General features: G+C 58.2%; 1 protein-coding gene across 1 annotated transcript; it reads right to left on the minus strand.

The window, feature by feature from the left end:
- Positions 1-8702: 8702 nt before the first annotated feature.
- On the minus strand, positions 8703-10166 carry POU3F2 (POU class 3 homeobox 2). The gene has a single exon (XM_061990258.1). The coding sequence runs from the start codon at positions 10114-10116 to the stop codon at positions 8788-8790; it is 1329 nt and encodes a 442-aa protein (XP_061846242.1). The 5' UTR covers positions 10117-10166; the 3' UTR covers positions 8703-8787.
- Positions 10167-16160: the final 5994 nt, after the last annotated feature.

A 16160-nucleotide genomic window follows, 5' to 3' on the forward strand; every position in this document is an offset into this window, starting at 1 on the left:
TGTTTTTATACCCGAGAAAGTAGCCATTCTCCCTGTCTGTAACGTGAGAGGGAGGCGAGATTCCGTCCCCCTCCCACCCGCTTTGTCAGCGCCCGGCTTCGAGTGGCCGCAACATCAACACAAAGGGCAAAAACACACGCACGCACACATCTCCCCAAACTCGGCACAAAACCTCTATTGGCTCAATAGCCAAGATAGGTATTTCGATAACGAAATAACCTCCCAGCTCTGCTGCGTGTCCCCGCCGGGTTTAAACCGGTGACCGCATGGAAAAGTGGAGGGGAGGGGGGGAAAGAAAATGACAAACCCCTCAATAAAGTGTTTAAGAGGAAAAAAACCCCATCTCCAACGGGATTAAGGCTTTCATTCCAATTCCCTGTCAAAGTAATACGTTTGATGAACCAATCTGATTAATTAATAGTAACGTTAATTTAAAACTTCGAAACCAGATTCGCATCCAACGCACCTCTGAGTGACTCTTTTTTTAGGGGCGAAAAAATAAAGCTACCACCCCTAAAGTACCAAAGGTCTAGGAGAGGGAAAGAAGAAACGTGCTGCTTTGGCTAGAAATAACCATTTGTGGATTCTTGTAGGGGGTGGGGAAGTATCTATCTGGTGGGGAGATGTATAAAAAACCCGAAGCTCTTTTATAAAGGGAAACTAGACGAAGGTTTCTACCCGCCAACGGCATCATTGCTTCGTATTTTTACCCCGCGCTATATTAAAGAGCAAAACAAGGTAATTGGAACATGCATCAACAGTTTTCCATGAAATAAGAGTTAAAAGAAGTAATAGAACTAATCACTGTCTCCTCAAATCAAGTAGAAAACATTTCAATGCACTAATTAGAGTAATTAGAATAATAAGACTGCCTATATGTGGTAAGACAATGTGTACAAACAACTTTATTTAATGTATACTGGTAATCAGCGATGCGTGCGTGCTTGAATGCTTAGTGCAATAAAATTCACCCCCGTCCGCCCAAACAATCAAATACAAATTAGTTTAATGATTGTGCCTGCTTGAACGTCTTAGAAATCCACAGGCAGAGGGAAATAAATAGCACCATCCTTGTTTGTACGTCTCCCCTACTGACCAAGGCGCTGATGCCTCCATGGACTTGGCAATGAATGACTGTAGACATGAATGAATCAAGGAGGCAAAGGGAATTAATGAATGAGTCAGGCTGGCTAAAAACAAGTCCTAACTTTTAGACGAGCGTCTCCTTACAACTCCCGTGCAGGGAAGGGACGGGACGGGGAAAGGGGGGGTGGGGGGTGGGCCAGAGCGGGCTCGCCATCACTTTTACCAGCTGCCTCTGCCCGGGTTTTCCTGACAGGATCTACCGCCCGGCGAGGAGAAGGGGAAGGAACAACGGCCTCCAGCTTCCTACCGGCCTACTCGCTTTTTAATCCCTAAAACCGGCATCAGCTGGGACATGCCCGGGGGCACACGGAGCGGCGGAGCTGCGCCCGGCAGGGCTGAGCCCGGCAGGGCTGGACGTGCACGGCCGGGCCGGAGCTGGAGCCCGGCGCCGGGGCCGCTTCCCCGCCGCGGCGGCTCCCCGGGACATCCCGCACCGCCCCGGCCCCGCTGCGGGACAGGGAGCTGTGGGATCGCCCGGGCCGGCCCCGATGACCCCCTCGCACCCCGCACGCCTCGCCGAAGGGGAAGCAGCCGCCCGGCCCGGCCCGGCCGCGGCTCTGCCCCGCCGGGGGACTGATCCTGTGCTCGGACGGGGCCGGGCAGACACCGGCCAAACTCGTTCTCTCCCCGGGGAGAAGGGATGCGACGCTCCCGACCCCAGCCGCCCCCCTCCGCCCCATCGCCCCCGGGCAAGGCCGCAGCGCCCGCCGCCGTCCCTCCCGGCAGCACCGGCACAGGGTTTCTGCCGCTACTCCTGCGCTGCCCTCGCCGCGACCCTCTCCTTTAACCGGAGGCGGGAGGGCAGGGTCCCCTTGTGCCCCTCGGGGAGGCCCGGGCCGTGCGGGGGGACGGGGCTCCGAGCCGTGCGGGGCCGGCGGAGCGGCAGGGTGCGGGGGGACGGGGCTCCGAGCCGTGCGGGGCCGGCGGAGCGGCAGGGTGCGGGGGGAAGGGGCTCCGAGCCGTGCGGGGCCGGCGGAGCGGCAGGGTGCGGGGGGACGGGGCTCCGAGCCGGTGGGGCGGCCTCTCCGGCCTCGGCGCCGCTGCCTCAAAGCCCAGCGCGCCCGGGACGCTCGGCCGAGGTTGGGAGGCGTTCACAGGCACCTCACGAGGAGGGATTTGCGGTCTCTTTGAGGAAAAGGACTTGTAGCGTAGGTCAGGCCGCGGGCTGAAATGCCCGCACCGCGGCTCGGACGCGCCGGACGAAAAGCCCCCTGGTTTGGTTTATCACTTGATGAGAAGTCGGGTCTGAGAAGGAGTCCTTGCTTTTTAGTTTTACCTTTCCTGCTAAAAGCGAGCCCTGGCTTTGCTCAGGCTCTTTTCCTCCGGTGGCCCGGCTGAGCCAGGGGGAAACTCATCTTCGGAGCAGCTTCCTACAGCCCCGACGACAACCTGGCCACGGCCTGAGCACACGGTAACAACTTTGCGTCCGCCAACTCCGAAAATGTGGGGCTTTTAAACAAATCTTTTCCCCTTCAAGGCTAAAGCCGGTGCAGCAGCCCAGGCCCCCGTCCCTTCCGAAACGCAGAATAAACAGCTCAGCCCCGCAGGCGCCGGGGACGCGGGAGACACGCGTTTTTCCACGACAGACCACACCGCCAAGGCTCCGTTTGCGAGGCAGCAGGAGGCCGCCGCTGTCCTGACCACCGAGAGGCCGCGGACAGCCTCCCCTCCCGTCCTCCCGCGCCCCTGCCCGGGCTCGGGCTGGGGCTCAGGGGGACACCCCGCCTACGCTAACACTCCCTATGGCTTCATCCAGGCCCAGAGGCTTCATCCGGACCGAACCCGGTCGCTCACCCGACCAAGAGCCGCCGCCTGCCCTCCCCGGGCGGGTCACCCGACCCCTTCCTCGGGTAGCCGGAGAAACTCCGCACCGACGGCAGCGGAACAAAGAGCTACCCCCCACACACGCAGCCCCCAGCAACACGGCTTGGCACAACCCGGGGGCCTGGGGCCGGCGGGCAAAGGCAGGCGGCCGGGGGAAGGGGGATTTCTTCCAGCAGAGCAGGCGGAGGAGGAGGGAGGGGACGAGCCCAGGCTGGGAGCCGCGGCTGGGGCCAGGAGGTCGGTGAGGCGCAGGCAGCCAGACCCCCGAGGCCCGGGGGACTGAGCACTGGAGAAGGGGTCACGGCAGGGGGAACCGCCGAGCTCCCGACAGCAAAACCCGAGAGAGACGATGGTGCGCAGCCGGGGGCGACCGAGGCCTCCGTCGGGGCTCTCGCAAGTTGTGCAGCCCGAGAACATCGCCTGGGGAGGTGCCACCCCCGCCTGCCCCGCGACCTGTGGGATTCGCCGGAACGATTCCCCTTCCTTCGCTTCTCTCTTCCCAAGCCCCGGGCCCCCTTTTGCCCGCCGTCGGGAGGGCTGTCGGGGCTGAGCGGCCGCGGCGGGGGCTCCGCGAGTGCAGCTTCTCTGCCCGGGGAGCCGAGGACACGGGAGGAGGCAATCACAACTCAAGGGCTTCGGGGTACACAGGCTCCTCCCGCCTCCCAGATTCAGCTTCCATCAGAGGGATCGAGCCGAGGAAAAGGGGCTTTTGTTGTTGACATCTGATCTACGACAGAGCCCCTGCTGGGAGCCAAGGCGGGGGAGCCCAGGGAGCTGCCGCGCACCCTGACATCCACCTGCAGAAGGTGCGTCCTACCGCTGCACCATTTCCCCCTCTTGTCTCTTAAAAGCGAGACAGAAGAAAACGGGGGAAAACGCCCCTCAGGACCGGCCTGCCTTCCCGCAACCAGCCGGGAAGGAGGGGAGAACTCGCTCCCCTCTGGTTAGCCTCTGGTCGAGCAAAGAGCCTCGCGGGAGCGGCCCGGGGACAGCCACAGAAAAGCTTCCCGGCCCCCAGCAGCCGCTCTCGGCGGCCATCCCCGCGGCGCAGGGCCTGCCCCGCCAAGCAAGGCACGGAACGGCCCAGCTTTACCCCCTGTCCCCCCGACACCGGAGCGCTCGCCGACAGCCGGGCCCGCTCGTCAAAGGCGACCTGCTCCCCGGGCGCCCACCCGAGCGTCCTGCAGAGGGCAGAGGCTGCCCACGTTCCGCAGCCGCCGCCGCCGGCCCATTGACCCAGGACTTCTCAATCCATAGGCGGCTTCAACGTTTTACCCGTCAGCACGTCTGCGGTCACAAAACACTTCTTCTTTCTGTCACTTCTCTTCGAAACTATTGATAAGATCATTTAGCTGCATCTGTTCGGGACGAGTGTAATATTGACTAGGACTTAGGAAAGATGATTAAATCTAATAAGCCTAGAAACGACGGTGAAGGAGCCGAGGGATGGGGTGGGGAGATGAAGAGTGGGATACTGCCCATAGGAAACCGAGCCAGCCAAAAAGGACTTGACCACACCACCGCATGTGCGAACCACCGCTCAGCTCAGCTCTTACGCCGCTCGCCAGCGTGCCAGACCCGCCGGTCCCCAGCCGGGACCCCTCCGGACAAAACCGACCGACGCCTCACGCGGAAGCCCCGTCCCCGCCGCTCCATGCCACCGCCACCGCGGAGCCCGGGCACCGGCCCCGCAGCTCCCGCCCGGCCGCCCCGGGGATGCGTGGCCCCGCTGGGCAGCCTGGTCCTCCCTCCCTGCTTTTAAACAGGACCCTCCATCAGCAAGCCCCGCCTTTTGGGGTTCTTTCTTTTCTTTTTTCTAAGGAGTCAGACGTTAAATTACCAAAAGGGAGAGAGGAGAGGCGAGGAGAGCCTCACTTCCCGCGGCCTTCCACCAAGAACGCGCAACTAACTTGAGGAGAGAGGATGTCCCTGCCAGCATCCCGGCCAGGACAGCCCTGCCCGCGCGGAAATCAAGGCTTCAAAACCCCACGGCTGCGGCTCCTCTGCGGAGAGAGACACAATGAGCACAGCTCCTGAGGCTCCCCCTTCGAGAGCCTGGAAGTTATCAGCCTGGAACCTCTCGGTATAGACATCACATTTATTCCAAAAACTGTCATGAAATATAAAGGAATGGAGGTGATTTTTCTCTTTCTTTTTTTTTTTTCCCTTTTTGGCTTTTTTTTTTTTACACAAAACTCCGTGTAAGTCCTGGGGTGTTCTCCCTCCAAATCTTAAGAACTATGCAAAAATCTGTGCTATCTTTACATAGAAAATAAAGATATTTCAATAATTAGAACAAACTATGAAGGTATTGTGCATTTCTGTTTTATGTAGATAATAAAATATTACTTTAACATAAATATATAAGGATCTCTGCGTTTTTATTTTTCCCCACAAGCACATCCAAATGTACCAAAACAAAGTAATTTTTTTTTAAGAGACTGAACAAAAAAAAAAAACCCCAAAACAAAAAAAAAACCAACCAAAACCCCCCCAAAATTACATCCCATATAGATTTTTGTTCACCTACTCATTTAAAGCTACAGAAAAAACAGTTTCCAGAACCTGTTTGCTTTCAAAGAAATAAATATACATTGAGGCAGGCCACTTAAAAATGATATGAAAATATTTCCCTGGGTAGCATTTAAAAAAAAAACAAAACAAAACAAAACAAAACCAAAACCAGAAACCAAACCGAAAATAAAAAGAGGAAAAATAGACAAAGAAAACATTGAAACTATTTCTGCATTTCAAAGGACAAATATTAAACATATATACATAGTGGTAAGGTTTGCGTGGTAACTTTTGTTGTTGTTGTTGTTAGTAAACCTGTTTGGAGTTTGAGGCTTTTCTCAAACATCCTCTCGAGTCTGTTTTCTGACCTTACGCACGTATTAAGAAGTGTCTGAAAGTTCATTTCCTCCCTTTACCACTGGATCTGCCCTGATCTGATTCACTTCACTAGGCGCTAGCCCAACACTTTAAATAACAAGCAGCTCAATACGGTTCAAAAAAAAATAATAAAGGGGGAGAGAGGGGGGAGAGAAAAGAAAAGAGAAAAGCTTCGTGCCCGTATTTTTGTAATAATCGTCGGAAAACTAGGGAAAAAAGGCGAATGCATGTGCCTCTTCGAAATCATCATCTGTCTCACCGAGGAGAGAAAGAAAGAAAGGGAAAGAGAAGGAAGGAAGGAGAGAAAAGCCAATGTCACAGGCGCTTTAAAAGACAATGAGAAACATACTCTAAAGCCTCAGTTACTGAATGCAATATTTATAGGAGAGTTGTGCGAGAGGATGCTTCACCAGTTTTTCTCCTGAATTGTCCAACACTCAACTAAGTAAACTTTTCGCTTAGGAAAAAAAAAAACCCACATTTTTTCTCTTACAGAGCACCCGTTTTTGTGCTGACTAAACGATCCCTTTACGAATGTATCACTCTGGTGGTTTAAGGTTCCTCTGATGTATGTGCATAGCTGCGTGCGTGCGGGAGCACCCCAGCACAGACACATCCATGCGCTGCTCCCTCCGAGCTCCTGCTCCTCTGCCGCCCTTCACAGCTTTTTGTTTTGCTTTTTATAATGCGCTATTTTTTTTGGTCCCCGTGGGTTTTCTCTTTTTTTTATCTTCTTCCCCCCCCCTCTCTTTTTTTTTTGAAAGTTAACCATTTCCCATCAATTTAATGCCACGAAATGTACTTTAAAATGCTCTATTAATGAAGGGGGAGGGGGAAAGACGGATTGAAAAATGGCTTTATTTTTTATCCCCTCCCTCCCCCCTCACCTTCATTTCATTCCCCGGTGAAAGACACGAGGCTGCCCAAGTTAAAACTGGTCCTTTCCTTCAATAAATTATACCGAAGAGGGTTGGGGAGGGGAAAGGGCTAGATAGGAATAGAAAAGAAATAAATAGGGAAAGTAAAAGCGGAAAAGAAACGCGCCCGGTCTCTGCGGAGAGGAGTGGGCAGCGCGTGTTTACACGCAGATGTAAACACCCGGCCCCCCTCGACACCCGCCCCTATCCCGGCCCAGGCAGCTCCCCTGGCTCTGCCTCGCTGTGAAACTGCATAAGGAAAGTTTGGGGGGCTGCCATGGGCCCGGGCTGCCAGGGCGGTGGGAGCCAGGATGCCAAAGCCCAGCCTCCGGGAGGAAAACGCCGGTGGAGGGGGGGAGGAAGGCAAGGGGGCTAGGTGTGGTGGGGGGGAAAGTTAAATCATCCCTTTTCCCACTCAGGGAAGTGCCACTTTCTCTAGGAAAACTCTGGAAAGGCATTGTTCCATCCCCACCTTTCCCACATCAGGCCTTGCTTGCCAGCACTGCCACAAACTGGAAGGGCTGCCTAGACAGTTTTTCTTTCCCTCCCCCTCGGTCTGCGCCTCGGCCCCCCGGACACACTGCCTGAAAATGAAGTTTACTTTGTCGATTTGCATCGTTCTCCTTTCTCCAGCCTCCACTTCTGCCGTTGAAGGCATATCTTTAGCAATTACATCTCCACGTCTCTGGAGAACAGAAGCTGGGGGTGCAAAAATATATGTGTATAGAGAGAGAGTGTGTATAGGTGTATATACATATCCTATGCACACGTGCATATGGATACATACATACAGATATACGCCTTCCGTTTCTTTTTGCTGCAGTAAAAGGAGAAAATAAGCATTACACATATTTAAGAAGACTTTGTTTATAACAAAAGTTCACATATACACATAAAGCAAAGGCTAAAACACAGGAAACATATCGTAGACCGGTCACTGGTTGACTAACGCTCACCGTGGAAAATGCCAAGTCATTTGCAAAATTAAGGTCGGAAAGGAAGGGGGAAAAAAAACCCAAACCAACCAAAACAACCAACCAAACCAACCCAAACCCCATAAAAGAAGAAAAAAAAAAGAATTTGTTTATGTAAACTTCGATTTTCTTGCAGTGCAAATCGGTACGGTTAAATACTGTCTACATCAAAGGGATAGCTTTTCCTTTCTCTTCTTTTTCTTTCTTTTTTTTGTCCTTTTTTTTCCCTTTTTTTCCCTTTTTTTTTTCCTTTTTTTTTTCTCATATATTCCTACAGGGGATCCACAGAAAATAAACACAGCAGCATGTGCCAACACCGAGCGACATTCCACAATGCGATCTGCCTTTGTGTGGCGGGAGGGGGCCGCGGAGGGGACCCGAGAAGGTTGCGCCCCCCTCCCTACCCCCCCCCCCCCACCTCACTTCCCCCACCCCCTCCCCTCCCGCCCCCTCCCCGGCCGGGCAGCGCCGTATGTTTTGGCCAAGCGAGCAAGGGGATGTTCAGCGCGAACCGCTTCTCCCTGCGCCTGCCCGGCCGCTGCCCGCCCCTGCCCTGCCGCTGCGCGCCGGTGCCTGCTCCTGCCCTGCCGGTGCCCGGCGGGTGCCCGCCTGCCCGCCTGCCCGTGCGCAGCACTCGCTGCGCTCCGCTCCGCGGGCAATCGCCTTGCAAAGGTCAAAATACAGCATCGCACCTGCTACCGTCTAAGGGACAGTCCGGTGCAGGTGCTTTGTCTGTCTGTCTGTCTGCTGTGATTCGCGCTCGCCCTCTCGCTCGCTTTTTGTTATTTTCTCTCTCTCTTTTGGGTTTTTTTTTTTTTTTGCCTTTTCTTTTTGCGCGCTTTTTTTTCTCGTTTTTTGGGTTTTTGTCTTTTTTTTAAGATAGGAGAAAATAATAATTAAAAACAAAGAAAAAATGTAAAAAAAAAGAAAAAAGAAAAAAAGGAGGACAATCAAAAGTTGGGGGAAGGTAGAGAGGAGAGGAGGAGGAGGAGAAGGAGGAGGAGGAGGAGGGGCCGGGCGCCCCCGCCGCGAGTTCACTGCACGGGGGTCTGCACCCCGTGGTGCGGCGGCGTGTCCCTGCTGGCCCCGTACACGTCCTCGGCGCCCGGCAGCGTCCCTCCCGGGGGAGTCATGCGCTTCTCTTTCTGTCTCCTGTTACAAAACCACACTCTCACCACCTCCTTCTCCAGCTGTAGGCTGTCCGCGAGCGAGGTGATCTCCTGGGCGGAGGGCTTGGGGCACTTGAGGAAGTGGCTCTCCAGCGCGCCCTTGACGCTCACCTCGATGGAGGTGCGCTTTTTCCGCTTGCGGCCCTGCGCCGCGATCTTGTCTATGCTGGTGGGGCTGCCCGAGGAGGAGTCCGCCTCCTCCAACCACTTGTTCAACAAAGGCTTCAGCTTGCACATGTTCTTGAAGCTGAGCTGCAGGGCCTCGAAGCGGCAGATGGTGGTCTGCGAGAAGACGTTGCCGTAGAGGGTGCCCAGCGCCAGCCCCACGTCCGCTTGGGTAAATCCCAGTTTGATGCGCCGCTGCTTGAACTGCTTGGCGAACTGCTCCAGGTCGTCCGAGGTCGGCGTGTCCTCGTCCGAGTGCGGGTCGTGGTGCGGCGGCGGCCCGGGGGGCGCGGCGGCGGCGGCGGCGGCGGAGGCGGGCGCCGGCCCGGCCGCCCCGGGGTGGGGGCCGTGAGGCGGCGGCGGGTGCTCGGGGCCGTGGTGCGGCGGCCCGGGCGGCCCCGGCGGCGGCTCGTCGTGGGCGTCGCGCAGGCCGTGGTGGTGCAGCGCCGGCTGCGCGGCGCCCAGCATGCCGTTGACGGTGAAGCCGGGCGGCTGCGAGTAGAGCAGCCCCGCCTGCGCTCCGTTGGCCGCGGCCATGCCGGGCGGCAGGTGCGCCGCGCCGCCCGCCCGCCACGCCGCCGCCGCCGCCGCCGCCGCCGCCGCCGCCGCGTGGTGCCCGCCGCCGCCGCCGTGGTGCACCAGGTGCGGCGCCCGCCCCGGCGGCGGGTGCTGCGGCGGCGGCGGAGGCAGCTCGTCCCCGCGGCCGCCCGCCTGCACCACCGCCGGCTTGATGTCGGGCTGGCCCAGCGCGCCCGCCGCCCAGGGCGCCTCGCCTCCGCCGCCGCCGCCGCCCCCGCCGCCGCCTCCGCCGCCGCCGCCGCCGCCGGGGCCGCCGTGGGACAGCGCCGCGATCCACTGGTGAGCGTGGCTCAGCGGGTGCCCGTTGCTCTGCAGCGCGTAGTCCGCCTGCACCAGGGCGCCGGCGTCGCGGTAGCCGCCGCCGGGCTGCATGCCGCCGGGCGGCTCGGCGTGCACCATGGGGGAGCCGGAGGCGAGCAGGCTGTAGTGGTTGGAGGCTGCGGTCGCCATGACTCGCCGAGCCGCACTGATCGCTCCGGTTAAAGGCGCCGCGCATTTGACAGCTACTTTTTCGCCTCGGGCGCCGCGCGGCGCCCGCGCCCCCCCGGCCCGCGCGGCGGGGCCCACTGCGAAGGCACGCGCGGCCGCCCCGCCCCGCCGCCGCACGCCATTGGCTCCCCGCGCCTTGACGGACGCGGGCGCCGCTGGCGACCGCCGCCGCCGCCGCTCGCCATTGGCCGGACGCGCCGCCGGAGCCCCGCCCCCCGGACACGCCCCCGCGCCCGCCCCCTGGAACACAACTCCGAGAGGGAACGGGGCGCGGGGGAGCGGCGGCCGCGGGGCGGGGGGCGGCGGCGGGAGGGGAGGAGGCGAGGGGAAGGGGAAGGAAGGGAACGGGGAGGAGGGTGGTGGGGGGGAGGTGTGTGCTCCGCCGCCGGCTCCGCCCCGCTCCGCCGGCCCGCGCCGCCCCGCGCCGCCCCGCACCGCCGGCGGGAGGCTGCCGCCGCCGCTCCGCCCGCCGGCTCCTGTTGCTCGCGCCCCGCCGCGGGTCCCCGCGCTGCCCCGGGCCAGGGGGGAGACGCCCGCCCCCAACTTTGTGGAGCGCACGCAGCGCCGCGCCGCCCCGCCCCGCAGCCAGCCCCGCGGCGGGGCCGGGGAGCGGGCAGCGGGGCCGCCGGCCCGCGGCTCGGCCCGGAGCGCACCGCTCCGCCGGGGATGTCGGGGCTTCGGGCACGTCGGTACTGCGGGGGTGACCTTGCTCCGCTTGTCCCGTCCCACGGGGGACGAGGTGGCTGCAAGCCCGACCCGGCGCTGCAGGCGGCTCTGCATCCGTACGGAAGATGGGTTTTTTTGGAGGGGGCAGAGGGGGAGGAGAGAGAAGGAAAGAAAAATTAGGAAAAGTAAAAAAAAAAAGAAAAGAGGGAGATAGAGGAAAAAAAAAAACAAGCAAAGAAAAGAAGTTGCGGCCCGGATGGGAAGGAAGGAGACCCTGGAACTGGATCCGGATTTCCCAGGAATGAGCAGCGCCCGGGCTGGCCGCCGCGAAAAGAGTTCGGGGCCCATTTTTTTTCTGAGCTGGAAGCCAATAGCTTTGTCTCGAAAATAAACCCCTCGCGGGGGTAGATGCGCGTCGCGGCTTCCCGCTATCTTCACCGAAATAATACAATAGGGCGGACCGGGGAATTTATTACGACTAACGAGAAACAGCTTTCTTCTGCGAGTTGTTTATAAATCATCGTATTTAACGTGAGCGCTGGAAAAGCTCCTTGCCTGGGAATATTCCTGTGCGTGGGGGTGTGGAAGAGAGGGGGGATGGGCTGCTGCACATAAACATATACACAGAAGCAGCATAAACAGGATATCCAGTGCCCCGAGACAAGGGGAGCAGGAGTTACCTCGTTTCGTTAGTTTAGCGGCGTGTCAGAGCTCATTCTGCGGGGGGAGGGGAAGGGGAGAGGAAGAGGAGTGTGTGTGGGGGGGAAACAAACTTTGTGCATGAAAGAGTGGAGATTCCTAAGTTCCCCCCCCATCCCCTTTCTTCGAGGTGCAGGCGAAGGGAAGAACAATACTGGCTGTTCTGCGGGTGTCTCGGGGAGGGCAGTCGGCGCCTCTGAAGTGAAGCTCTGCCTTTTGTTTCCCGCGTGGAAACAACTGGGCATCCAGGAATTTGATAATTTGATGCTCATTTTCTCGTGTCTCTCCTCCCAATTAGGTGTAGACCAGTGAGTTGAAACAAAACAACAGGGCAAGTCCGCAGCAGGCTTCCACCAAAGCATCGTGGGGACCGTCCTGGGAGGCCCGCGCTGCTCCCCGCGCCCGGGACAGCCCTCCCGTCCCGCTCCTGGGACCGCCGAGGCTCTGTTGGGGGTGGTTTTCCCCACCAGGTCTGCTGCCAAAAGTTCATGCGTGGACGTGACACGAGAGGCCACGCCACGCGGCGTTGTGGGGGACGAGATTTTCACTCTGGTGCTTCCAGCGTGGAGTGTTCGGCCAGCACGGCCCTACTCCCGGTGACCGTCCGAGGGGACTCCCCTTATGGCCCGGCCCCACGGCGTGTGCGCGTCCCACGGACAGCCAGTCCCCGTGGGGTGCCGCCAGCACCGCGCTGCCTGTGGCTCGCCACGACGAGGAGACGGGACCCGGGGTCAGCGAGCTGGAAACATCACTTGGTGGGGTTTTTGTTTTGAGGGGGAGGTGACAGCCCCTCCAGCTCTGCTTCAGTCGTGCATCTCCCCTCTATCGTCGCCTTTCCCCCCCCTGGCTCCGACCTCCATCCTCCCCGGCCGCCCGGCAGGTGATGCCTGCGGTCGCTGTCCTGCGTGCCTCTCTCTCACCCGTGCCGCCCCGGCGGCGGATCTCAAAGGCTAACGGTAATCACATAATTACCGAAGTAGCAACACGGCATTAGGAGGCGGACAAAACCCGAGCCCCGCAGCAAAGCCCCTCGCCGTGTCCCTCCTGCCCCCTTCCCGGCTGAACGCACGCCTATGGAGTCGCAGCTGGGAGCGGCGAGGAGCGCGGCCGGTGCATTCAGAGCCGCCGCAGACTCCACCTCCTCGTCCTCCCCATCATTGTTAGCCCTGTCATTAATACCGCTCCGTAAGCGTCCGTGGCTCCCGTCTCCCCCGTGGAGGGGAGCGCCGGGGAGCGGGGGGCGAGCGCCCGACCGCCGCGCTGCGCCACCGCCCCGCTGCCCGCCGCGGGCTCCGGGCCCGGCCGCCGCTCGGGTCCGGGACGCCCGGGATTGTGAAAGGGACAGTCATGTGGGCCCTTTCTGGCGGAGCTGACCCCGCGGGATTAGAGGTCTCGCCAGCCTATTTCTTTCCCTTTCTCTGCTCGTATAAAAGCAGGTTGAAGGTGATGCGGTGTCTTGGGCAGACACTGCAGTGTTTTGATTCAGCTCAGCCCTTTTCACTGTTCAAAGCAGCTGTTCAAATACTGGGGCTGCTTACTTTGACGTGAAGAAGATTTTCAAACAACCCCAAAAGCTTTGAACTGACAGGCCTCCTTGATATCTCCTTCATTGCGGTGCAGCTACTCGAGAATATTCGCTATAAAATACATAGAGCGCCACTTCACTGGAGCTCTCTCCTGGCTGGGAGGCGAGGTGCTGCATACACATCAGGTGCATGCGGAGCGACGCGGCCGGGCTCCGGAGCCCCCTCCGCCTCCCTCCAGCCGCCTCACCCCCGGCCGCCCCCTCGTCCCGGGGGTCTCCTCCCCGCCAGCCGCCTCGGGCCGCTGCGGCGGGCTCCGGCTGGAGAAGATGTTGGCCTCCCTTGGCGTTTCAACTCCCTGCACGCCGGAGAGAAAGATGTTTTTCCAGCAGCAAAACGCAAGCACCGCTAGTCCCCGGCGAGCCTCGGCTGCCAGGCACCGCTCCTCAGCCGGCCCGGCTCGGGGTCTCTTCACACAGACACTCCCGCCTGTATTTTTGGTTGCCTTGCCTTTGTAGGGGGGCTCATTGACGTTGCATGTGCCTGTTGTTTTTAGGGGCGAAGAGCTGTTTTAAAGTCTGGTCTCAAAGCCTTGAGGTAAACTCACGCAGCTAAAAGGAAAGGGCGAGGGGGAGGGGGGGAAGGGGAGTGGGGGGAATCCCGCGCCTCCTTTCTGCGTCTCTATTATCTTCCCATTAGATGTTGTTTTAGGAGGAAACGCGCCAGGAGTGCAAAGACGCGGCGAGCTGCTCAGAGAATTGCTGGGTGCAATAAACGTGAGGCTCCTGGTGCTCCCTTTAAAGGCCAACTTGGAAGATTTGTGCTTATTGCTGGGGCACATTTAATGCACCTTTTGTGAGATGGGATTGTTTTGATCTCTGCTTCCTTTTTAACCTTTCTCTAGGAGGTATTCAAGGCTGCACTTTCGTGTGGCTCTTTCCAGCGTCGCTCCGAGGAGTCTGATTCGGTGGAGAGACCCAAGACATGAATGAAACTTCAACTTTAAGGGCCTGCGGAGAGACAAAACTGGGGCCGGGGCTTCACAAGTGATTGCTTTAAGAAAGAAAGAGAGAAAAAAAAAATCCAATCTACACAAAGAGGCAGCTGCTGCTTTAATGAAAACTGCTTAAAGCTGCAAGAACCGCAGCCTCAGGGATGTATTTCTAAGATGACTCAAAAGCTACACTTTCAAGTTGCTCCTCCTCGGGGTAGATATAACAAACACATTTAACTAAGAAATCTAAACAAAAAGGACAGAAATTGATAACTTTGATTGCACAAGCTCACATTACCCATTGAAATTAAAATCCACCATCTAAATAGATTTCTCCACCTATCTCTAGAGGAAAGAAAAATCTCTCTCCCTGCGTGTATAGATACACACACACATATATGTAATATCATACACAATTTTTTTGCCCTGCTCGAATACTGATTGTTCCAGAAGACAAGAAGGTGTAGACTTAAAAAGCAAACAAAAAATAAGACAGAAAAGTTCCCGTAAAGTTTGTATTTAACGTTCATTTCTTCCCCCCCCCCCCCCCATTTCCCACAACTCTATTCTTCCGGCCACTTTCATTCATCTGAAACTCTTGCTATTTTATCTGCATCGCTGTTTAAACTAGTCGGATATAATGTTCTAAGTTGGGTATTTGAAATTAAATGATTTGAATTCACGGATATTAATCTTTTCCCTTCATCCTCCAGTTCTGAATCTTGTCATTAAAAATGATCCACCCTTTGTAGTCCGCAAGTGAATATTTTATAGACAGATACCGCTACGAAGACTTCTAACACAACGTCAACCAGTCAGACTTAGCTGTTGCAGGGATTACTTTGAGTAATTTATCAAAGGCAGGCTGCTAAATTTTGAGTGGTGAATATGAGGCCTTGGGGGGGGGGGAAGAGGGAGAAGCAGCAGTAGGGGGAGGAAAGAAAAAAGGAGAGAGAGAGAGAGAAGACAAATTCCATCAGTCTGCGAGATAAATTCTGGCTGGAGTTAATACAGCTTGTTTATTGACTGCTCGGCGACAGGCGATGGCAGAGGAGCGGTTCTCCGCGCACCGCCGCAGAGCCCGGCCGGGCGATGCCTGCCCGGCGGCGGGGCTGGCGGGGGCCGCTGCTGGCCTGCGGAGCAGGTGGAAGGCCGGGAGGGGAGGGAAGCGGCTTCAGCCGGGACTTGCCAGAGCCTGCGCTGTCCGGAGAATTGGGCAGGACGAAATACGGCAAGAGATTTGAAAAAGCACCACCAGAAATCAAAGGGAAAGAAAAAAAGGCAGAGAGGGAGAGAAGTGCCCAGCCTCCTCTGACAAATGTAACAGTTGCTTTCTCGTTTGCTTCGCTCAGTGGTCACGTCTGTTGGAGACAAGCAAACACCCCGTGAAGGGCCGTGATACATCGTTGTCCCTGCCTTACAGGGGCACGGGGTCCTCCCTCCCCCTTTCCAGCTTTTTGGGGCACTTTTGGCCACAACTCCCGAAGCGCCTTCACTGGGGGGCTCTCGGCCGCCCCCGCCCCGCTCCGTCACTCGCGGTGCAGAGGTACAGAAGCCGTTCCGGGCCGGCGATGCCGTTTCTCGCCACCCAAGAAGCGAGCCCGGGAGCCGTCCGGGGGCAAAGCACCGCCGGGGCTGCGGGCGGCAACGCTCCGGGCCTCTTCACACGCGGACACGGGGCTGGGGGCGGCCCAGAGGCGTCTTGTCATCCCTTCCCCCTCCCCTCACCCGCTCCCACATCGCCCCCGCTGCAAACCCTTGCAGCCCAGTGCAACCGCCGCCAGGCTCCCCCCGCCCCGGCCAGGGCAGGGCAGAAATGCCCGTCCCACTGGCAACAAGGACTGGGGGGGGAGCGGGGCCCCGGTTTGGGGGGGGGACTTGTATATGTGTATGTGTGTGTTTGTGTCCCCTCACCGGCTCCGACATGGGGGTCAGACTTGGTCCCGGCGGGGCTGAGCCCAGCCCGGTCGCCCTGGGCCGGGATTTGCGCAGGAGCCTGCCCCGGGGATGAGAGGCGAGAAGGGGCGGGTGGGGGGGTCTGAAAACTTTCTTTCGCTCGACGAGGAAGAAGAGGAGCGAGGCGAGCAGGAAGGCTGGGCCATTGTCCACAGAGGGTGCATTTT

The sequence above is a fragment of the Colius striatus genome, chromosome 2, assembly GCF_028858725.1.
Source record: "Colius striatus isolate bColStr4 chromosome 2, bColStr4.1.hap1, whole genome shotgun sequence".
Lineage (NCBI taxonomy): Eukaryota > Metazoa > Chordata > Aves > Coliiformes > Coliidae > Colius > Colius striatus.

Bases quoted from the DNA above. Each gene is read 5' to 3' on its own strand.
- POU3F2 (XM_061990258.1), bottom strand. From the start codon at position 10,116: ATGGCGACCGCAGCCTCCAACCACTACAGCCTGCTCGCCTCCGGCTCC.